At 40.7% G+C, this 8,987-nt stretch overlaps 1 protein-coding gene across 4 annotated transcripts in view; it reads right to left on the bottom strand.

Annotated features, from left to right (window-relative positions):
- Positions 1 to 2,605: 2,605 nt before the first annotated feature.
- Positions 2,606 to 8,987, bottom strand: part of MARCHF6 (membrane associated ring-CH-type finger 6) — a 123,648-nt gene continuing 117,266 nt past the window's right edge. For all 4 annotated transcript variants that reach the window (XM_032796330.2, XM_075062675.1, XM_075062676.1 and 1 more), the window contains exons 25-26: positions 6,820 to 6,955; positions 2,606 to 4,877 (exon numbers count right to left, since the gene is read on the bottom strand). In XM_032796330.2, the coding sequence (XP_032652221.2) occupies positions 4,787 to 4,877; positions 6,820 to 6,955 (227 nt within the window). In that variant the 3' untranslated portion in view covers positions 2,606 to 4,786. The remainder of the gene's footprint in view (positions 4,878 to 6,819; positions 6,956 to 8,987) is intronic.

Below are 8,987 nucleotides of genomic sequence, written 5' to 3'. Positions count from 1 at the left end.
GAAGCCCAGCTGGCTTCCCCTGCTCCCAACAGGAAATGGGGAGGGGAGGGGAGAGGAGAGAAGGGCAGCTGGGCTTCAGCTCTCAGCTCCCCACATTGCCCTTCTTAGGTTGGTGGAAGCGCTCTTGGTGAGGACGTGCACTAGCAACCCAACAAGGGTAGTGCAGATATGCACCACTGCAGTAATTGCCTCTCTTAGGTCAACTTACATTTCTAGCATAAGCATACCCTAAAATAAGTATGGAGGGCATCTCACTGATTTCTCTTCCAACAGGAAATCAAATTGCAAGGTCTTGACATTTGCTATAGTTCAGCAGAGGGGTGAAAACAGCATTTATATCTTGTGTACATGGGGAAGTTAACTGACACAGCTATATGGAAGAGCTCCCTAAGTGAATTCTACTTCCAAAACAAAAATCACTTCATTCCAGAATTACCCCATTTGATAGAAACACCTGTCACTATATCAGTGACCCTCCTTTCACGCTAAATCATTTCTCAGATATGACTAGACTCCTTAGTAAGTTCAGACAGGAAATGTATCTCCATGTTAGAATGAATCAGATGTCAGAATTTACCAAAACTTTTGAAAATGTAAGAATTTACCTGGTGGGGGTTTTGAGTTTTAATTTATCAAGTTCTGTAAAGTTAACTAATTTAAAAAAATGAAATCAAACTTACCTTCCAGCTTTGAAAAAGCTCCAGTTTCCCCATTTTAGTCTTGAGATATATTTCCTAATCTACATTATCAGTCTATCTAGGTGCCTGCCTGTTTGATTTTTATATATTATATATACACACACACACTTATTATTCATATTATTGTAGGGCCTACAGGCCCTAATCATGGACCAGGACCCCACTGTGTTAGACACTACAAACAGAGAACAAAGATGGCTCCTGCCCAAAGAGCTGAGAAGCTAAGTAGAAGATAAAAGACAACAGATGCATACAGACAGGGCATACAAGGAAACAATAAGACAGCATTGATCAGCATGTTAGGCAATGGGCTCAGTGCACCAAGTTGTTAAACGTTTTGTAGGCATCACGACAAAGCAGAACTTTCAGGAGGGATTTAAAGGAGGATAATGAGATAGCTTTGTGCATGTTTATGTGGAGCATCTCCTAAGTGTGCATGGCAGCATGGGAGAAAGTACAAGGGTGCTTGTTTGAAAATGATAAGTGGGCAATGGAAGTTGGCCTTATTGGCTGATCAGAGATGGGAGTCAACATTTCAACAGTGAAATGAGACACAATAGGTAGGGTGGGGACAGGCTGTAGAGGTATGTCTACACAGCAGTTAGACACCTATGGCTGGCCTGTGCCAGCTGACTTGGCCTGCAGGGCTGCTAATTGCTGTGTAGATATTCCGGCTTGGGCTGTAGCGCGAGCTCTGGGACCCTCCCACCTTATAGGGTCTTATTGCCCAGGCTGCAGCCCTAACCCAGATGTCTACAGTGCAATTAAACAGCTCCTTAGGCTGAGCCCTGCGAGCCCAAGTCAGCAGGTTTTTAAATGCAACATAGACATACTCTAAAGGGCATTGAAAGTGAAGATAAGCATTTTGTTTCATGCGAAGGGGGGCCAGCAGAGAGATGCAAAATTTTAACTAACAATTTACTCTCTTTAAGGGCACTGGTAATATTTTATTACAATACAGTTTCCCTTTAACTTCTACTTAATATGTTTAATTTTAAGTAATATAAACTTTTACTACTTACATAGTTAAAATTCAAGTAAATAGGATCAACTGATTAAGTCAATTCCTCAGCAGAAAACAATTAGCAAACTTAGTTGCAGAAAAATAACCTCCCTTTGATTAAAACTTTCAGGCTGTGATTAGCCCTGTTTGCTGTGCAAGGGTGTCTACAATCCCATCCTCACAATCCCTCGGTGCACAGACCTGAAATATCTAATGCCACCAGTAGTGATGGCAAACACAAAAAGGGAGCTGATTGACTGAGTGGGGCAATGGCTTCAGCCCTTCCACACCAGTCCTCAGACTAAAGCACTTATTGGCAAGGGAAGTGCATGCACACTGCACTTTTCCAAAGAGCATAGCAGTGTCCACTGCACTATGTGCTACCTCAGCATTCCTAGAGATATTTTGCTTCAGACACAGATACCACTGGTGCAGTGTCTCTCAGCCCCCTTACAATGGTGAAGAATTAACTGCCATAATAAAGCCTTTATTGTTCAATCTCTATCACACAGGACAATGATTCAGAATATTATTAACTGAAGTATTAAGCCTTAAAACAAAAGCTGCTTTATATTTTCTTCTCAACTGTGTGTGTCTTAGGAAAGACAGTGAAAGCTGTGTGGAACAAACGTGTAAAATTTTCTCAGAATAAAAGAATATCTTGAGATAAAAAGACTTTTGGAAATTTACAGCAGCAATATACATCAACAAACTTCACCTCCCTTAAACAGCTATAAAACAATGCAACTTATTTTCATTAGGAAAAGCAAACATAACTCATGTAATCTTAGGTCTATCTTTAGTGCAAAATGTTTAACGAGTTTACCTAACTGACCCAAATGCAGGTTTGGTTTATATTATGATTTTTAAAAACAAACAGTAATAAGAAAGAAAGCACAAAGGCTTTTTCTTAATAAACTTTAATATTTCTTGAAGACCAGTTTATCTGGATAAAAAACACAAATTACAAGAGTGCACTACTGAAAATGCTACATGAAGAAGCACAGCAGTGCTGGCAATATGTGAGTGGTAAGACTGTTTGGAATTGTTTACCAAAGACTACGTCCAGGATCAGATCTTGGTGGAACTCAAAGCGTTACCAGTAAATTTCATCTTTTTGAAAAATATTTATCTTACAGAAAGTACACCACTATAAATATTCAAATGTAAAACATTTCCATGTCAAAAATATTTGGGATGTGAATACTCAATTTAACTTTAAATTGACATGGACAGGGAAAATGTTTTGGCCATTTTTCCATTACTTCATTTTACTGGACATTATCTAAGAATCATTCCGAAGTGCTCACATATTATAGTTCAAAATGACTAGAATAAGGTAATGTAAAATACCAGTTGTTGGCCTCTTGGTAGCAATAGCCCAATCCCCCTACTGCTTAACACAGATGCATTTGACATGTGTCCACTGTCAAGGAATCTAGGCTCCTAGTACCAAGATATTAATTCGGTTTAAAAAAATCCTGGACCAATACAGCTCTCAAACTTCACTGTCAAATCAGAGGCAGAGATGCAGTATCTTATATATGTCCCACGTATTATATTTTGTATACTTATAATTAAGTATACAATGCTCAGGGAGAATGCTGAGTAGTAATTTAAGCATGTTCCTTTAACTTTCTGATTACTACAGTAAATCTCCACACATTTTTTTCCTCATAGTCCAGAAATGGATAACTGCATCTAAGCACATGATTTAACTCTACCTAAAGCTTTGTATTATTGTTCTGTATTTTTCTTTAAAAGACATCTACATAAAAAATCATTATCACCACTGAAAAAAATTCTATCTAAATATAAAAATATCAGAAATCGCTGAACTTGATTTTGGTGGCTCTTGTTTGGCTGTATACTTGCAAAGAAATTAGTTCATTTTTCTTTAACTCTGTTTAATACTATGTGGATTTCTTTTACCACAGGGAACATTCTGTACAAGTTCACTGAAAGTTTCTAGTGTTACTCCCATACAAATGAAAAGGTAAGATTTGTTTTATTTTTATGTGATCTAATATGACGTTTATAGTATAATTTGCAGCTTTGGTTGTAAGAAAAGAAGTTTTTCCAAGGTCTTCAGTGAAAGAGCATTTCACAGCATGTTTCTTACACTATAGTCCTGTGCAAACACATCAGCTAAGCTTCTCCTGAGTAAATATAACACCAGGAAAATTTACTGTAACCATTTAAAATGCAGAGCTGTAGAGATATCAGGGAAATATTGGTTAAGAATTAGAACTGTACTCTTACATACCTCTCAATTGGCAGGTTTAAGTGCTCCCACCATTTAGCGCTACTGAATTTTGATTTAGTGCTTAGAATCATGAAATCCTGATTTCCAGTGCTAAAGAATTAATGTCGCTGAGCCCCTACAAGTACTGTCTAAATAAGGAAATATTTTTCTTGACCTACCAGTAACTGTACAATATTACAAACCCAGACACATGAAAAAAATAATCAGGCAATAGAAAATGTACAACAGCTTTGGTGTTATACAAAACAATAAAAAAGACTGACAGTAAGGTACATAGTTCATTGTGTTCTTACCACAGCCACTTACTTTACTGCTGACTGGAAGGGTGGTTATTTCCTTTTTATATTCCCAGTGTGGCCTTCCAGCCCAAGAAAATCATATTAATATTACTGTAATAAGACTGTCATGAACACCATAAAATATGCTCCAATTTTTATAAAAATGCTTGCCTCTTTGCACCATTGCTTTGTGGCACATTGTTTGTCAACAGAACAGCAGTCCAAAATAAAGTGACAATTAGATTTAATAAATTAATATACTTTTTTAAAGATGTACAATGCACATTCTTTTTAATCCAAGGTTTTAGGTATCAGGATACTTCTATTTACACATTTACAGACCTCAGACAGCACTGATAACATCAGAATATGCAGGTAAAGGAGCAAAACCTTAACTGCTATCTGACTGCTACAAAGAGAAGCAAAAAATAAAAACACTGCTGAGAAGATCATTAGGAAGGATATCCAAAGATTGAAGAAAAGTCTGTGAAAAAGGACACGTAAAGGCAAAGAAAAGGTTGAGGTGTTTAATGTGACCATTCTATTCTTGTGAAGACTGAGGTGGTGGGGTTGATGTGCTTTGTTTACCAGATTTTCGCTCATAATTCACAAGTCGTTGCCCAACAAGGTACCTGGGATTTTAAAGATAAACAGTCATTATTCAACAAAATGGTAAAATGTCATGAATGCACTTTTCTCACCCCTCTACTGTCCAGTGTATTGAAAGCACTACTACTAATGTAGCCTCCCCCCGTCATTCTAGTCAAGTTTGTTACTCCACACTTGAACCTCCTCACTGGCTTTCTTCTACCCTTTTACTTAAAAACAGGTTCTTAGTTCACACCTTCTTGGCAGGGCAGGATTAAACACAGGCATTAGTGGTCTGTATCTAGGGACCCAAGTCCTGATTACCACAGAATCTCAGTTTTTATTTTAAAGAAATATTTCTACCCTTTGTAGATGGGTTACATTTTCAAATTCTTCTTCACAACCACCGCCTGAGGGCAGGTCTACACTTAAAACGCTGCATCAGTCGGGATGTAGCTGTGTCGCTGTAGTGCTTCAGTGACGATGCTACACAGATGAGAGAGCTTCTACAATCAGCACAGTAAAGCCACCTCCTTGAGAGGCAGTAGTTTGTTGACCCTGGCACAATGTAATTTCCTTCTACCACTGCCTCCTTGCCAAATCGCTCCTTACATTCTTCTTAATCCTGTCACATTACTGCTTTTTGCCTTTTGCACTCAGTTTCATGCCTTTTTAAACGTTAATCCCCATGCTCAGAAGCCCCCTCTTTCTACTCATTCTTCCTGAGAACCCACTTCCTTCAGGAACCAATCTATCATTGTCTTCTTCAGCCTTTTCTCATGTTCCTTTTTCCAAACTGTCACCTTTTGTCATGTGCACTTATTTTACAACTTCACATAAACAGCATAAGCCACATTCCCTGTTGAAGTTCTGTGCTATATCAATGATTTAATTCAACAAGGTTAAGTTTAAAGAACTATCTTGCATGCATATGCTTTATTTGTAAATTACTTCAAAATCTGATTGTGTAAGTTTCCCTTTTCTACAAGGATGATTTGTTGTAAAATAAGGTTACTTACAGAGAGGAAATGTGTATTGCTCTTCAATCAAGTACAGAACAGTAGCTAAATTTTTAATAAAGTGGAGTAGTATCAAACTGAAAATTTTGTAGGGTAAAACAATCTGCTTATTCACAGTGCAAATGCAGCACAGGCTGTACTTTCCCATGCTGTGCTACCACTATGCCTCTCCACAGTGCTGCAAGGGACATCTAGTGGTGAGATGTTTGCTCACTCATTTCATTTATCCAGTCTTTGTTTTCTCTAGAGATGATGTCAATAAGAGAGCCATTCAGGTTTAGTTTTCTAAAGCACATACATCTACTAGGGAAACCCCCCACGCACTCTAGGTGCCCTTAAACCTCCAACTGCCAGAAGCTGGGACTGAATGACAGGAGATGCATGACTTGGAATTGCCTTGTTCTGATCATTCCCTCTGAAGCACCTGGCACTGGCCATATCAGAAGACAGGATACTAGTCTTGATGGACAGCTGGTTTCACCCAGTATGGCTGTTCTCATGAAACAAAATCATCTAGAGCTGTTACATTTTAATGACTTTTCATTGCTACCAAATACCAGCGGAGGCCATATTTGAACTGGTAACCTGAAATCCACTGCAAGTTTCTTTAGCCATCCAGTCTCTTAGTAACAATATTTTATTGAGGTACTTTATTGTGAAGGAATCTTGCACTTTTATTAGGAACTTACACATATTGAGATTTTTCAGCTAAATATTTAATTCCCCAGTACTTTTCTAACATGTCACATTGAGAAAAATCAGTACACAGCAAATATCATTTGTTCAAATATGTTAAAGCAAATATGCTTTCTAATTATATATGATTGGTACCAAGGATGTGCATGAAGAATGTGCCCATTCCATCACGTGACACAGCAATAATGGTGCTGAACACAAAAGAGGTCTGACCTCACTTGCCACAATTTAAGAAAAATTTCCACCTACAAGGCAGGTGATCTGTACTTACTTGTCATTTTTAATATGTTCATAAAGGCGCTTGAACTGGCGGACCTGGAAGGACAGGATCCCCATCAAAACCACCACCATGAGTAGGAAAGGATAAATTCGGCGCTGTACTAAATTTTGCATTTCAGCAGTAACACCTGCAAAATATATATATAGTTAGGTCCACATATATCCATTCCATCTTGCAGAATCTAATAGTACTACTGAACAGAACATGCACTTTTCTCCCCGTCTGCCCCAGTGAACTACCACAAGTAAGGCTAAATATTAGCATGAAATATGTATTTCTAAATACTATGTATTAAATGAATCATAATTGAGGAAAATAAACTAATTTGCCTACACATCCAAACAAACATACCTTCAGTTCTATTGCTAGTAAGTATCTAGTTTTACCCCCACTTCCTCATTTAATTGAAATCATGAGTTTGTGAACACAGTCTGTATGTGCTCATGTATGTTACACTTTTATTGGAAAACAGGCAAACAACATGTCCAGAATTTTAAAAGATCCAACATAACAACCGGGCACTTGGCCCTGCAGTTGTAAGCATTGTGAAAACCCAAGCTGCAAAACCAAACAGTGAGCAGGAGTCCTGCTTGCTTAATAACATATATATAGTTTCAGATATGATGAGATGTTCACCTACATTCATATAAGAGGTGAATGACAAACTGGTACAATTACTGTACTCTCTATATCCATAACTGCTTCACATATAAAAGCTTAACAACAAACAAGTGGTAACCAAAAAAAATGGTTACTTACCTTTCTGTAACTGTTCTTCTTCGAGATGTGTTGCTCATATCTATTCCAGTTAGGTGTCCGTGCGCCACGTGCATGGATATCGGAAACTTTTTTTCTAGCAGCTACCTGTTGGGCCAGCTGGGGAGCCCCCTGTAGTGGTGCCAATATGGTGTTCTATATAAGACCCTGCCTGACCGACCCCACTTCAGTTTCTTCTTGCTGGCTATTCCAACAGAGGGGAAGGTGTGGGGGAATGGAAGGTTCATATTTAGGGCTACACGCCTAAGCAGTTCTTGTAGGACTCTAAAGTCCATCGGAGGTGGACTAGATGTGGATGTGCCAGCCACAGCCTCATCAGGGGACGACGAAGATGACTCCACCGGGAGAGCTAGGTCAGAGGTGGACCCTTGGTCAGTTATGGGTAGCTCTTCCTGGGCACCTGGGGTAGCCCCTACCACGGGTGCTGACTCTGCGGGTTGCTCCGAGTCTGGAAGGGGGTGTCTGAGGGTTGCCTCAGGAGACCTGGTGTCTGACAGTGACATCAGCTGGGCAATCAGGGGATGCCCTGGGCCTGATGATATGCCTGGGGGTCCAAAATTGCGACTGGGCACCAGAGGGTCACGACTGAGGCTTTCCAGGCCTGACTGGGGAATGTCTGAAACCCCTGAAGCTCTCCCCGATCTGCTGGAAGGGGATGGGGATCGTGACAGCCAAGGAGGAGTGGTGCGCAAATGGAGCAGAGGGGGTACAGACAAGGGTCATATGGAGATTGGCATGGTAGAGCTGATCGTGACTGATGCCATGTTGAAGAACAGTGCCATGATGGACAGCGGTACCGCTCTGGTGACTAGTGCTGCGATGGAGAGCAGTGCTGCGAAGAGGATCGGCGACAAGTTGTGGGCCAGTGCCGTGGCAACAACCAGCGTGGGGATCGGCACTCCGAATGGTGTTGGTCCGAACGGTGCCGCAAGGTTGCTGAACGTGACTTGGACCTTGAGCGGGACCATGTTCCAGCAGTCGACAGCAACCTCGAGCGTGAATGACTTAGAGAGTCGTGGCTGCAGGACCAGCACTGCGAGTCTAACTGCTGCTGTGAGTCAGACTGGTACTTGGAGCGATGCCGGGACTCTGAACGACGCAGTGTGAAGATGCTGGTCTGAGGGCTGACAGTCCTAACATTGCGGGTTTACCCTTGGACAGTACCAGGACTTGGGCCGGAGCTGGTGCTTGGATCGGGGACACCAGTGCTGTCATTTCGATGAGCTCTCCGGCGGCCTTAAAGGTATCTGGAGTGGAAGGCAACGTAACCTCTTCCACTTGTGCAGCGTTGGTATGAACAGACTGGGGCCTAGTGGTCTTGTCAGGCTTAGAGGCCTGGTCCGAAGTTTGCTCGGTTGGGGCCGGAGCGACCACTTCGGGGT

This window comes from Chelonoidis abingdonii, chromosome 2, assembly GCF_003597395.2.
Source record: "Chelonoidis abingdonii isolate Lonesome George chromosome 2, CheloAbing_2.0, whole genome shotgun sequence".
NCBI classification, from domain to species: domain Eukaryota; kingdom Metazoa; phylum Chordata; order Testudines; family Testudinidae; genus Chelonoidis; species Chelonoidis abingdonii.
Note: the sequence above shows the minus strand (reverse complement) of the source record. Positions and strands in the feature narration are given on the sequence as shown.